Here is a 15,689-nt window from a genome sequence, read left to right as displayed (position 1 = left end):
AGAGAGAGAGAGAGAGAGAGAGAGAGAGAGAGATAGATGGTTAGAGTGATTACGGTAAATAAAGGAAAGGTGCATTTTCCTCCGGCAGCGGAAGGATAAATAGAGGATGAAGCGAATCGGGACGAGGATATTGAAACTTATATAGAGGCTAATTGTTCAGATGGAAATAAGATATCTCATGGACGTATAAGTACCGACGTTGTTCACATTGTTTTAGGGGTTGAGTTCGATGGGGAAGAACTTGCATACACGATACATCACTACGTTTCACTAAAAGTTTTTTTATTTTAGTCTTATCGCCACCAACACACTTTAATATTATTTATGTAACGCTATAATAAGTCTTGAAAAATATAATGAAGAAAATATAATCAACATCAATGTATGTTTATGGTATTATTGTTTGTATTAAATTTTCACTTTTCCGAATAAGATATTCGATTAATGCAAATGCTAAATAGATTGATAATAATATGAATGATGAAAAATGGACGAATACGTAGTATTACGAAAATATGAAAACTGAGCCTACGCGAAGCTTAACCAAGTACATTCTGTTAGAAATTTCGAGATTGGATGTTGAACTGATAATTTTCTGAATTTTTATGGTTAAGGACGTGGAAATTGTTATGAGACACATCAATAAAATACACAAATATTTTACCAATTGACACAGTACGAGTCAGTCACTACTATGACATGTAACCGAAGCATCTAATTTTCTTATATTCTATAAATTATTTATATTTTTGTCCGCTACAAAATTTCATTACATTATGTACTATATCAAATGCGTAAGACTTTAAAATAAAGTTCTTATTAAAGAATTGCTAAATAGTTTGAATTGGCTTAGCTCGAGTACATATTAAATTAAATTATAAAATATTATGTTGTCGATTATATTTTGATTTTATAGATTCGTTTTATCAAATTTAGACTCTTATACAATGACTTATAATGTGAAAATGATAATTAAAGTCAAGATTTAATGACCGCGATAAAGATTGGATACTTAAATACAGAAAACTTGTTTTTTTTTTTTTTTTTTTTTTCAGACGAACATACATAACATTCGGTCTAGTATTTCGTTTTATCAAATAAATATATAATCATTAATGTAGAATACAATCATTCGTATTCATTAGAATTTATATTATCAGTCTTGAACATATAATGTGATAATAAAATTATTTTTTATGAATCGTCATTCAACGAGCAAATATGTGTGTGTGTGTGTGTGTATATATATATATATATATATATATAAATATAATGGGTATTATCAATCGAAATAAACCATAAGTATACGTCATTTAATTGAATTAAAAGTTTAAATAAATTTGTTTAAATAAATTCCCAAATAAAGCTTTAAATTATTTAATGGACAATATGTATGTCTATATGTATACGAATAATGTTTTTCCAAATAGCTTTACCGTTTATTACTAACGAAGAGATAGAAGAAAATAAACCTGACACGTTTGTTCTTTAATTAGCGAAAAGTATACTTCTATTCCATGTTAAGTTACGTAATTATTATTCCAACCGTAAAAATAGATTAAATCAATCAATGAATCGACTTGAATGTAACGAATCCATTTCGTCAGAACAAAGACGCAATCTTGTCAAATCGCAGTTAATTTAAAAGTAAACAAATTCAATGTACGCGTATACACGTTGTTTATACGAGTTGAAAATGAAAAATTAAACTCGACACGGTGACGCACAAGAGATCGAAACGCAATATCGGGGGGACAAGTTTCAATACAGTTGAACCTTTACTCATACACTTTGCGCATTTTTAAAAATATCTTAATATATTTAACATCCTTAATAATGTCAATCCGACTTGAGACGAAGTTGTATTTTAAACGCATCGACCTTCTAGCACTAATAAGGAGACTTGGCACATGCTGTCATAACCTTGGATTTGATTTTTCAAGATCTTACGTTCATTATCGCTTATAAGCTAATGCATTATAAGCGATATACAAACCAATATTATTTATCGGTTGCATTTGAGATAAAAGATAATTTCACGACTGGCTCTAATGAGAATTGATTTAATAGAGTGACGTCGAGAAAACGAGAAAACGTAGCGAGAAGGTTAATGCTCAAGCGAAACATGTAAAATGCTTAGACGCGCGTTAAGCGGTTGGAAAAATTAATCTTGGGACGCGGACGCGAGTCTTCGGGCAAAATATTTACGCGCGTCCAATAATGAAGTTGAGAATACATCGAGGCAGTATTTTAGTAACACACCACATTAAGAAGCAGCGCGATAATATCAAGAGGCTCGTGTGCAGCTTTTCTCGTCCGTATCACGGCACGTAAGAAGTCGAGATTCGTAGTCGCACGCACTATAAGCTCAATAATGTGATAACGCCTGCTCGGATCTGAAAAATTTCTAAGCCTCGCTAAAGCCGTCAATTTTCCTCGGCCGGTGATTACCTGCACTCGGTCTTCCGGATGACTCACGGCACACGCAACTTTAATGCACGATGGAACGTGGGAATTTTTCGTACGCCTGGAATTCATACGCATGATTCACTCGAAAATCCAATGTCTTTGAAGTAATTCCAATGTTACAAGCATTGCATTCGCGCGATACTACGAGAAACTCTTGCTCGCCATATTTATCGTTTTTTTTCTTTTTAGTTTTTTTTTCTTTTAATCCTTCTTACGCGTCTATACTGTTAAGCGAATAAAGTTTTTTTTTACATCTTATATCGTATCAAAGATCGATAAGTCCGTGTACGGGTGTTTGAGTCAATGATCGTGATATTGTTCTATGTTGTGTTGTACATATTATTCGATCGAATAAACGAATAATGATCATCTTTCTCTTCCAGGATACTCATATTAAAAGGATAGCTCTATCGATGTGATCCTATAAAGTGGATAAACTACCGAGATTTCTTTCCAACAGAAATATAAATCTTTTGATATAATATTCATTTATTCGATACTTAAGTCAGTATAGGCTATATTTTACCTTTAGTCTTTAATATCCAAATAAGTATTATATTTCAATATTTTATAGAAAGAATCTCCCTTGCAAACGTGTAATTTGTTAAAAAAAAAAAAAAAAAAAAAAAAAAAAAAAAAAAAAAAAAAAAAAAAAAAAAAAAAAAAAAAAAAAAAAAAAACTTTGAAATAAATTAAAAATGCAAATTGAATATGTAAATTATATATGGATTAACAGTAGAAATTCAACAGTTAAAAATGACTTGTCAATAACGGGAATTGTGTATGTATTGACACGATAATAAGAGAAATATATCAAAAGAATATCAATAATTGTTTATAGATGAAGTATTTTTTTAATAGTATTACAACTCCATGTTCTATATGTGTAAAATGAAAATATTTAGAGAGTGTAGCGTGTACGATATTTTTTCATAAAAGATTAAAAATTTCAAAGTGTACGAGAATTTAAATTTGTAAACATGCGTAGACTTTTAAATATCTATTTTAAACGTTAAAAAAATAATACAATGTGAGAATAATTTACCATTGCTCTTTCTTATTTAAAATTTCCTTTAGAAAATACGTTTGCCCCATCGTATGACAGTCTGAATTTTAAAATAAACGACGAAATAATTTAAAATATTATTTGCGTGACATAGTAAGCATTTATATTTTTCAATTCAATCAGGGATGAAATATTGTTTTGTGTATCTTATCTATATAGATTATAAGATAAATGTAAGCACTTTCAAATAAATTTCTGCCTCCTTATCGCTATTCATCGTTTACGTAATACTTTTTCTGCGTAACATCAACACCTCAAATGATTAACAAGCAAATCAAGTATCACATTGTACCGAAGATAGATATAATCAAGCATATTTTAAAAATAGCACTTGTTATAGCGGAGAAAGTGTTAAAATTTCATATCTATTAAAAGTCATAGAATTACAATTATTTTAGGGAATAACAATGAATTTTGATTTTAGAATAATTAAATTTAAGCTGAATATTGATCTAGATGATGAATCGTTCTTAAATAACGTGTTTAATCAATTATTCATTTTATAGGTGAATTAGGCTTTCTCTTTCTTCGATATTTAATGTCGAAAAATTCGATTAAGGCACAACATTATAAAAATTGAAAAAAAAAAAATTTTTTCTTGTTTTGTAGTATGCAGTATCTTATGTAGTATCATAATCTCCAATCTTATCCATTATTGCATAAATTTCTATCGGAATTGCAATAACAAGTAGCTTAGTGCTCTAAAATTCATAAATAATGCAGACGGCTGTGCATAATTGCAATATTGCGTGATGCTGGACTAAATAAGGAAGAATAACCGACTCTTTTTGATTCGTAAAAATATCGATTAATATACAATGTTTTGATGTTGAAAGGGTTTAATTAGCCTAGATTTGAGCCCAGCAGCTAAAAACCATAGGGCTGAGTACTCGACTCGAAGGAGACGCCGTGATTGTTACTTGTGAATTCCAGAGCGAGGCTGCTCGTCTTGGCGAGACTGAACTTTCCGTTTCGTAATCTTTGCGGCGCGGGTTCGAGTGCGAGCCGCCATCGAGGATAAATGGAAGCGCTTCCTACTTCTGGGCTCGAGTCCCGGAAACGCGGCACTATACAACTTTATACGGCGCACGAGACTGCATCAGCACAAAGGAGCATCGGCGTCACTCCCCTCGCCTCGACAGCCCCCACGCGGTAACAAAGAGATCGAGAATGCCGATTCGCGGCTATGTAGGTCAGCCTGCGATTATCTGAATATGCATCTTTCCTCCAACTCGGGACACTTCCAATTGGTATTTCACGGTGGCGCGGCGTCCAGGTTATTGACTGGGCCAATAACTCGCTCAATCGCCCCGGGCGGCTTATCAAATTCCTGCATTTTCGGCAATGGCAACTCTGCACCGACCAACTTTATTCCTCGCCATAATAACGTCTTCAATAACGGTGCCGTCGGCTGAATAAACTTTACGCGAAATTGTGACCGAAAGTATTTTTAAACGGCCGTCACTCCCCGTCACCACTAATAGGCACGCAATACTAACAGAGAGACATATTACTTGTAATGCCGACATTTAAGCGACTAATTATACGCGAATATGCGCCATAGACGTAGTAAAAATTGCAGGTCCGAAATTGCGGAGACTGCGCTCAAGTCTACCATTCCTTAGTCTTTGCTAAAAATACGAACGTCAAGAGTCCCGTAAGAAATGGAAATACGACATTTCGCTGCAAGGCACGACTGCCTTGTCGCACTTATTCTCCCGTGCGATATCACCTCTTGGGTATTCGCGTGCTTGACATCAATTTGCTTTGCTTTTATTAATATTGATTAGGAGATGAATACGTATGGCCTCTTTACTCACACACTCTTGTAATCATGCAATAATTCAACGAATCTATATACATCCGACCTAGTCCTAACCACGCGAGTAATTATTATAATTGCATTGATAAACGAATACGCTTGAATGCGAATCGCTGTAGCGTCACCCCCCGTAACGCCACATATGCTTATTAAATATCGCGGTTTGGTTAATACTTCTAACGCATGGAGCTCATTTATCGAATAATGGCGCACCCAATGTCTCCACTAAGCTGGATTCATTATGGACTTGTAATGTTATATTGCAATCTGTGCTCAATCGATTCTCCATCATTCGTTATGACAGGAAATCTCGCTCCAAGGTCTCGAGCTTCTATAACATAGTAGTAGTAGTAGTAGTAGTAGTAGTAGTAGTAGCAGTAGTAACAATGGTAAAAATAGTGGTAGTATGCAGCCCGGACGTGGTGGACGCGGAGGCGTTAGGCCGTAAGCTGCCACCGAAGCTACCCATCGCCGATGCCCAAAAGCCGTTTGTCGTTTCTTCGCTCGTGTTCGCGCGAGAAGACTCGCGGGGCCAAATGGGAGCCGGAGGCGCCGGGGTACGAGGCTGAAAAAACGTGTCCCCTATCGCCAATGTACAGTTAAGCTAACGAAATGCTCGCATACGGGACAAGGGGCCGCGGAACGAGCGTAGGGAAACGGCTCTGACCCCGTACACGTGCTCACTTTTACGTACTTACGTACACGCGTAGGCGCACGTAAGTATTTACGGCTGAGCATCGTGGCGCTACGGGGAGAGGGATGGGATGGGGAGGGGCCGGATGCGCGAACAGGATGAATTTAGTTTACGAGGAGCACGAGGTCGTTGCTTTATCATCCTTCGGTCGGGCGCCCCTCCCTTAATAACGTAACAGAATTTTGTAATTGAGCGCGAGTTTGATAGCCACGGGACAACTGGTTTACCGAATAACCGAGATAAGCCGGCCGGATTATACGTCGACCGACTTTTGCGATCCTCGGCTTCTTTCCTCCTCCTCGGTGCCACGATCTCTCGATCGATCGTTGTAACGAGACTGTTCGAGTACTTGGTTTTATTAAATACGCGCTCGAAGACGTTATGGCTAGAAAGCCTGGAGGATGGTAGCCGGGCATCGTAGAACGCGCTCCCCTTTCTTAACGGCCCATAAATTTATGTCACTTCGCGCATCCTCTAACCGGGCGTATTTACCATTACCGTAGCATAATTATCGGGAAGACGGTTGGAAGGCAACATTGGAAGGCGCTTACTTATAAATTTTCGTAATAATTATTAACGCATAGGCGGTTTATCGATTGCGTTTAAGACTTACAGGATGTACTATGCAAGAAGTGTCAAATGACGATCGTAAAAAGGGGAGCAGACGCAGTCGAGCACAAAAAAATGAGTATTAATGTATTACGCGCGAAAATAAGGAAGGAAAATAAAGTCGTCCGTTCGAGTGAGCCAAGTATAATAATTATAATAAGTAGGCCTGGCAAACGTGACAAAGAATCCCGTTTATCTCATCGCTCGCTGTCGCACCTAGACTCTCGGCATCGTTGCTCAAGCACCTTAAACGTCCAAGTCTCTCTTCCCGACGACTCATTTTCACCTCCTCCAAGCATCCAGAATTTCTCTCTCACTCTCTCTCTCTCTCTCACACGCACGCACGCGCACACACACACACACACACACACACAGAGAGAGAGAGAGAGAGAGAGAGAGAGAGAGAGAGAGAGAGAGAGAGAGAGAGAGAGATAGTCGTCACCTCTCAGGACTGCATTAATAATGCATAGGACGGAAGTTTGTCGCGGAAAAAGGAATGTAGTTAGGAATATATGTAGAGCGGCCGCGGCTCGGCTGAATTTTACTCGGTTATGGGTTGGCCGATGAGAAGTGGGACGACGCTGGTAACACGCGTGTGTCATGGGTCAAAGCGAAGAGTAGCGCTTATTCAATGAAGTATGTTGCTCATTTAAATTTCATATCAACCGAGCGATGTTTCAATACTTCGCGTTAGCTTTTATTACCAGGTCTTCGAACTCGCTCGTTCCAAGTTTAAAGCGGAGAGGGAATATTTAAACATGCCGCATGACCCAGACTCGCGTAATATGTAAAGAAGCCGCTATCGAGCTGAGAATAATTTATACTGTGATGAAATATTATGTGTTTAACTGCATAATTCCATTTAGATAAGGAATAAATTATGTTGACATGAATTTCCGCGATTCAAATATTCAGTCTGGCTAGTTTCCGAAAACTTCGATATTAAAAGGGAATATGCACGAGGGATTACTGAAATTATATTATGCTAATATTATCTCTTATTACAAAGCTACCAATATTTCTATTTCTATTTCTTTCTTACTTTTCTATGCACCATACTATAATTGCATGTAAATTATGGATTAAGATAATTTCAATTAATTGACAAATTCACATGGTCACTACGGAACTACGGGCTTTTATTTACTTAAATTTACGATAAATCCTTCCTATACGGTATATCGGAAAATAAACAATGGCCTCTTAGTCTAATGTTATAGGCTAATTAAATCTTGGCGTTCTTATGATCGTTCTTATCTTATGATATTTTACTTACATTTTTCATTCATTTCATTCGGCTAAAAAGTAAATACAAGGGTATTTAGTTTTGGAATTACAATAATTGTAAGAAATATTGTAAGATAGGTTAACGATTAGTTTGCAATTGTACATATTATCGCTGGAATTATCATCTCGTATTATCAACTCGAAATGAACGGAAATTCATGCATGAACGTAATTGTCGGGAGCTACGTCTGAAATCTGTGCATTGAGCAGCGTTCATAGTGTGAAAAATTATTTTATGTCGTTTGCTTAATATTTGTTGAGAAAATTAGAAAAAAAAAAAAGAAAAAAAAAAGAAAAAAAGTGAAAATTTTGTCGCTTACTTAATAAACGGAGGAAGTGATAATTGGCTGTGCCGAGGAAGGAATCGAAAGGAAAATATTCTTTTAACTTGTACACCTGAAATGAAGTCATCGCACCAAAATAGTAGATGGAATCGACAGTCTGACTCTTCATATATTTTTTTTCCCTTTCTTTTCCTTTGTATGCAATACTAAACTGACTCGTAATTCACATCAATTCATTTATTGCTTTTAACGAGTAACCACGAGATCAAAATACATCTCAGTCCCCATCAATTAAAAAAAAAAAAAAAAAAAAAGCAAAAGAAAAAGAAAACAATAGTTGTGAATTTTTATCGTAGATGAGAAGAGTTTTCCTCAGATTTATTGTCTTTCATCGCGTGATTCTCGTTTTTATTAGTTATTTCTAATAATTGGTTATTATAGTGGAGAATTTTTACAAATATTGGAGAATGTATAGCTACGTTGATCTAATCACTTCGAATTGCTCAGAATTTTTATATTTTTACAAAAAGTATTTTCAGATCTTATTGCAAATTGTGGTTGTTGAATTATAAATCAAAATTGTTCAATCATAGTTACTGTCGCAATCAAAGCGTCTCATTACCGAGACAAAATAAAACTAGCTTTGGATAATGGTGACATTTTGAAGGTAAACGTTCGATCAAACGAATAATTACTTTATTCACCGAGCTGTACAGATCAAAGTATCGCATAGAAAGTAAGTATCCCTGTGTTAGTCACCGATAGGAGGATTGAAAAACGGTGCAATTTCGAAGGAAAATAATCGAGCGATAGCCGAGTAAAAATTTAAAAACTATCTCTAGATTTTTGCATGTCCTTACGCGTGAAAGTAACTTACAAAAATTTTTGCCATAACTTCTATTTAATAAGTTCTACTCTATGCGCATTCTCATTTCCATGGAGTTTAATTGGGAAGAGTGATATCTGAAAATTATAAAATTAGGTAGGTATAATTATAAATTAGCTTCGTTTCTTATTTATGCTTGCCTGGAACAAACATTGAAAATCATTTTCAACAATTATTTTCCAAAAACTTATTTATTTATTGATATGGATAAAAGCCGGAGCGTCATCTATCATTGGTATATATTTAGCTATATTAATTATCATTATCCAACGCTTCCAATTTATGCGCGCATTTATGACTTAAACATAGCTTTGTTATCCAACACTTGTGTATAAATATTTCATACATCGTGATGCAAAGGTCAAACAGAATTTGTATCGACGCGCCTAACAGTCAATTACAGCTCGACGATGCATTCGCACAACCAGAACTAGGCCACCGCAAAAATCTATCGAGACTAAATCACTCCTTCCCTCCCCCCTCCCCCCCCCCCCTCTCTCTCTCTCTCTCTCTCTCTCTCTCTCTCTCTCTTCTTTTTTTTCCACAATGCATCGCCACTTTTCCAATCGCCGCGATAAAGCGGTAAAACGGCCGCGGTAAAGTCGTTGCGTCCCGTCGCGGCTGCATTTCCTCGTTGGTAGAGAAATTGCATATCCGTGCCATCGTCCACGTGGCCAAAGTCGCAACTTCCTACGCGCATGCGTCGCGTTTTATTTTCTTCCCTACCACCGCCACCTTTTGCGCTCGTGATTCCTTTTACCTTTTAATTACCGTATGCGCGCGTATTCACGTGTACTATACTACGCTCTTTTGTTTGTTTCTTTGCGCTCTTTCAGCCCGAGTCGTTTCTCGCTCTCAGCTTTTCCCAGAGTAGGTCGACTTTTTAACGAAAGTTGCCGTACCGACGTCGTCACCGAAACTTTCGATTCCGGAGCACTTTCCTACCGGCGCTAGGAAAACTGGCTGCTTTTAAGCGCCTTTTAAAAAGGATAATAATTTTAATTCAATGACCTATCGGTGTACTTTTGGATGCTCGCCAACGGATCAGAATCAATGATATTTACATGTAGATAATAGATATTAACATGGAAGAACAACATTCCGCTAATTCGCCTCGGACACTCGCGATTCCTCTTAAGGATTTATATCGCCACTTTATGATTGTCAAAAACTGTATTATCCTAGACAAATTTCTTCAATTACAAAGCGTCATGATCTGATCATGATCATCAAGATGGTATAAAGTCGATGTCAGCGAGAGATACTTTTGTTTTAATCGCGTATTTTATATTAAACAGAGGCACTCGCTATAGGCTTCGAGTAAATATTAAGCAATTTGAAAATAAACCGTGCGGCTAAATACGTAACGATCAGGTTGAAATAACTGTAAATTAGAAAAATCCTTTAATTTGTAAAACTGAGCAACATCGTTGATTATTATTTTTCTTTATTCATTAAAAACAATTATTGTTCTGTAAAAGTATTTGCGCGAATGTAGATCCGTCAATCAAACGAGTTTGCATTCATCGTCTTTGTTAGTGATAAAACTTATTATAAAAACCATTTCCTATATAATTAAACATACATACATACAAGTAGTCTTCGAAATTAAAAAGCCAAGATGCTTATTTATAATTAATTGTATATATATATATATATATATATATATATATATATATTATAGTTCTTTAGGATATCATTATTAAAAAGAAACGTTAGTAGATTATTTAGAATTATATTCCAAACGATGCACATATTTGTTTGAATGGAAATAAAATGTTACGATTAGATAGCATGAAATAACTCCATTTAAAATAAATCATTGCTTAAAATGATAATTATTGTGTTTTAACGAATAGATTATGCGAATAAACATGGCTTAGAAATATAAAATGTAATTCAGTCGTTATTTAAGTCTGGATAAGCACACGCAAAAACCCGTAAAAACTATTAATATGGTGTAATAGCTACATTTATTCAATTAGATATTTTTATTACGATGATTCCACATTAAATATGCAATTTTGAATTTTAAATGAAAGAGAATTAGTTAGCAGCATTCGTTGTTCGGCATAATAATGTTTTTGTAAGATATTTATATGCATATCTAGGGTTATAAAAAAAAGTCAAATTTAATTTTATATATCATAGGAGTTAAAAAAAAAAAAATAGAATAAAAAAAAAAGGAAATAAAAAGAAACAAAGTTACTCGATCAATTTTAATTTAGCGTTAACAAGATTTTCTATGTTTTATATTTATTTCCATTACACGACACTTATAACAAGATAAAAACAACTTAGATATTAAAAATTTAAATATATTAAGAAAAAGAACAACTAAGTCGTAATTTTATATATTACAATTTGTCGAATAGAACTTTACTAAATCCTCATTCACCGCTTCTGCTATTTTATACCTCATATATCAAATTTTATTCTTCTAAATGTATACAATAATTAGGATAATTATTCCAAAAATTCATATTCCACTGTGTAGACTTTAAATTCTATAAATCTATATTTAATTAACCATTGTGTAATTGTATATCTATTAACAGGCAGGAGGGCGAACATTTTGCATATTACATCTTCGGCCACTGCATACTAGTTGCAATATAAAGTATAATTATTAATTTTACGATTACTTGCTCTAGATAACCGCCGGGCGAGTATTAAATATGATGGTGGTATAACGCCTCTAATCTTTCTATATACAAAGGGTAATTAATGCGGAAAACGATCGACTTGTAGTTGCTTTGCATTACATTGCATGTTTTTGTCTTGTTTTTTTTTTTTTTTTTTTTTTTTTTTTTTTTTTGTAATTTTCGTTCGTTTTTCTCTTCATTCAAGATTATTATAGAAAGCGAAGTCTGGAAAATTCAGATGATAATGCTTATAGCGAGTGCTCGGATAAACAGTGGTGGATACTCAATATTAAATATTTATATCGTTTGAACAATCCATACAAAAATCATGGCACGCATGAATTTTAGAAGATTCGCTACAATTTCATATTTAATTGAATATAAAAGACCGAAGGCACAGATTGTTATATATTATGATAATCTCTAGATTTACTAGCTCGAATATTCTTAACAAGTGCATCTTCAAGCTCATTATGAGATATTTGAATAATTTAAAAGGCACTAAACCTACATTTAATGTAACATAATATCTACCAACATTAACTTTTCCGATATCTAAAAAAATTAATTGACTAATGGATGTAACACTTTTACAAATAAGGATAGGCCAATAAAGAGGCGATTTACCGCTTTTCGCAATATTCACGCTAATTTCAATAATAATAATACCATACATCGGATAATTAATAACTTTCTTTTTTTATTCTCCTTTTTCCTAATCCAGGAAATCTAAAAGCCAAGTGCCATATCATTCAGTATTACAAGGTATTATATTTTGTTTTTCACCGAGCAGACGCAGTACGCTTTAATGATATTGGAGAGTACAATGTAGAGAAAAGTCCCCCCCCCTCTCCCCATTAACAAATGTCCGATTTCATATGGACTTGAAGCAATATTCGTGGCTCAGCTGCTGGCCCAACAGCTGCTGCTGCTTCCTTACAAAAAGGCCACACTTTATAAGTTCGAGGAGTTGGAGTCCCGCGCGACTCTTTATATCTTTGGTGCTTCGTTTGAGGAAGTTGACGTTTAAGTTCGCGGCACCCATCCGAGCCACGACGCCATTCACGCCAGACCAAGAGGTTTAATCGGTCCAAATTGATTTTACAATAGTACGCCGTAATAGTGCTCGTGCGGGAATTCACATTCTCCTTTGCGCGCATCGCTCTACGAAGCATCTAGAAATACGTCATTGGCCGCGGCCGCGGCCGCCGCCGCCGCCGCCGCCGCTGCCGTCACCGTCGTCATCGCCGTAACCGCCGCCACCACCACCACCACCACCATCACAGCCGCCGCCGCCGTCGTCGCACATTTCGTCGGTTACTGCTAGCCAAGAAGCGATTAAAGTAAAAACTAAAACAGCTGAGCTCGTATTAACGGTGTAGGGTACGCTGGGGCACACGCGTAGCGTGAGAGATGAAAAAAAGGACGAGCACCAAGGAAGTAAGGAGGACGATATGCGCAACAGCTGCCGGTAATACGAGGGAACCTCGCTCGGCTGGACATTTTTCTTAAATATTATTGTCGCGTCGTGACTTATCATCTACCGTGATGTCCTCCACCCACTTGATACACAACATACTACGTACATAAGAGAGAGAAGCTGATACTTTTTCCATCGAGCTCAAGTGGGGTACCCCCATATGTTTCTTGATAGGAGAATAAGTAGCGCGTTAAATGAAATTTATGTACATGATGTTGTGGAATAATAATCGACTACGAGGTGGGCATGGATTGGTGACACTTATACATGATTTTAATCGAGGATTTTATTTGGTATAATAAATACGTAAGTTGTATGGATGCTGACGAGACGATCGCGCTTGCATCTTCAGAAATTTTGATTAGTTTTGTCGGGTTTGTGTAAAGTGGAGCTTGCACGATAATTTTACAAATGTATACTAATGAAAAAATAAAAGCGTAAAAGAATTCAATTTTATCGAATGCTTGTAGATAAATCACGTTAATATACGCTGGATGGGTAATGATAATTCGATCGAGCGATGTATTTATCTAAATTTTCGCGATAGAAAAGCATTTGAGTCAAGAGGGAGAGGTGCGCGCGGTTGTTGCGTTTCGGCAACGTCGCTCCTCCGCCACCGCTTCTCTCTCACTCACTCACTCGCTCACACACACACACACACACTCTCTCTCTCTCTCTCTCTCTCTCTCTCTCTCTTTTCCGCTTCCTAGTCGATAATTCGTGCACTGGCCGATGATTGTTTTTGCTTTTCCTCTCGGCCAACTCCGTTCATCCTACCATGAGAAGATCGTACTTCTCAATAATGGCATTATGAGGAAATGCAGTTTCTCTTCGTGACTGCTTGCGATTTGTACGACGAAGCTTTCGAATGATTAGATACTTGATCGCACGATCGTCGGAAGACGATGCTTAGATCGTTACTTTTTGTAATTCGTAAGAGTCGTGAGGATCTTACGAGAAAGGGCATTTTGCGGTTGGATCTGTGAGAGATGGTAGAATTGCACGCAAAAACCGGCAAATTAAGCATAATTTTTAACGCTTGATTAAGTTTTAATAACGTACGACTGCAATAGTACACATTGTGTTTTAGAGTGGTGTACTTTTACACGGCAATATTTACATGGACAAATTGATACGAGTTTACGGTCGTTTTTCTCGAGATTCTCACAGTCGAAACTTTTATACTTTTAACGTATTGACATTTTACATAAATATTATTATAATTTACTGGTGTTGAAATACATATTATACTCAACGAGATAAAAATTCTGCTTCTCGTAACAAAGTCATTTTTAATGTAGTAACGTTAAAGAATTATGGAAGTAATATTACGTACATATATATATATATTTTTTTTTTTTTTTAAATAATCGCACAATACATAGACGGAACCTAACCTTCAATTTTTTTTCTTACGACCTTTGTTGCATTATAAAAAAGGGTACTTTATTACGTTTTGCTATCTTCGAACTGTGCTTACCAGCATAACGATCAGTTATAATAGCATTTATATTACCTTATATTGAAAGACTTTAATCGCGTTTGTAATCAAATGAAGGTTACTATCATGACTTGACGGACGGCACGAAAAAGAAATAAGTATATGTGTGTGCGCGCGCGCGCGCGCGTGTGTGTATGCAAGAGAGATTGAGAGAGATTGAGAGAGAGTGAGAGAGAGAGAGAGAGAGAGAGAGGGTGCGCGCGCGCGCGCGCGCGCGTGTGTGTGTGACGGGGAAGGATGACTAGAAGGAAGCAAAATATCTTGCAGGAAAGTGGAAGAATGTGCAAAAGGGAAAACGGACAAGACGGATAGGGCAGGTGTGAGATATCGCAGGCAAAGGAAGGACTCCCTGGAGTTGTTTCCACGCCCATTTCTCGTTGATCTCTCTCTCTCTCTCTCTTTAGAGTCGGGCCTCCAACTGTTGGCGAGGCTCTTAGCTTGTGTGCGCGCAAAGCGGAAGTAAAGTGCATTGAAGTAAAGCTTCACAGCCGGTTCCTCGGCCTTTACCTTTATGATGAGCTCGATCTCCGGCACATCGCCGTTGCTCGTGTCGTTCTCCTGTCCGTCGTCCGCCATTCTATCCGGCTTATTTCTCTTTTTCTTCTTCTTCTCCTCGTCGTCGTCGTCGTCGTCGTCGTACTCCACCACCACCACCACCACCACCACCACCACCACCACAACCTCCTCCTCCTCCTCCTCCTCTTTCTCTGCCCGCTACTTTGGCGCTTCCTCGACTCGGGATTCGCCCGGGTGGCACTATGGGACGGTGGCGGGAACACACAAACCTCTGACTAGCACCCGTCGCTCGCCGATGACGCGAGCGGACTGCGACAACGGGGAACAATGGGTCCTGAGAGAGAGATAGATGCGAGCACGAGTTGCCGAGGAGCACAGGCCGCGACCAAGTGCAAAGACACGATTGAAGTTGAGGTTCGCAACGCACTGA

General features: G+C 36.9%; 1 protein-coding gene across 1 annotated transcript in view; it reads right to left on the bottom strand.

Moving 5' to 3' along the window:
* Positions 1–15,399, bottom strand: part of Clic (chloride intracellular channel protein 5) — a 38,821-nt gene extending 23,422 nt beyond the window's left edge. Inside the window, exon 1 of the mRNA XM_011496261.1 lies at positions 15,251–15,399. Coding sequence (XP_011494563.1) covers positions 15,251–15,319 — 69 coding nt within the window. The 5' untranslated portion in view covers positions 15,320–15,399. The remainder of the gene's footprint in view (positions 1–15,250) is intronic.
* Positions 15,400–15,689: the final 290 nt, after the last annotated feature.

The sequence above is a fragment of the Ceratosolen solmsi genome, unplaced genomic scaffold (assembly GCF_000503995.2).
Source record: "Ceratosolen solmsi marchali unplaced genomic scaffold, CerSol_1.0 scaffold29, whole genome shotgun sequence".
NCBI classification, from domain to species: domain Eukaryota; kingdom Metazoa; phylum Arthropoda; class Insecta; order Hymenoptera; family Agaonidae; genus Ceratosolen; species Ceratosolen solmsi.
The sequence above is the reverse complement of the archived record's forward strand: the minus strand, read 5'-3'. Positions and strand labels throughout refer to the sequence as shown.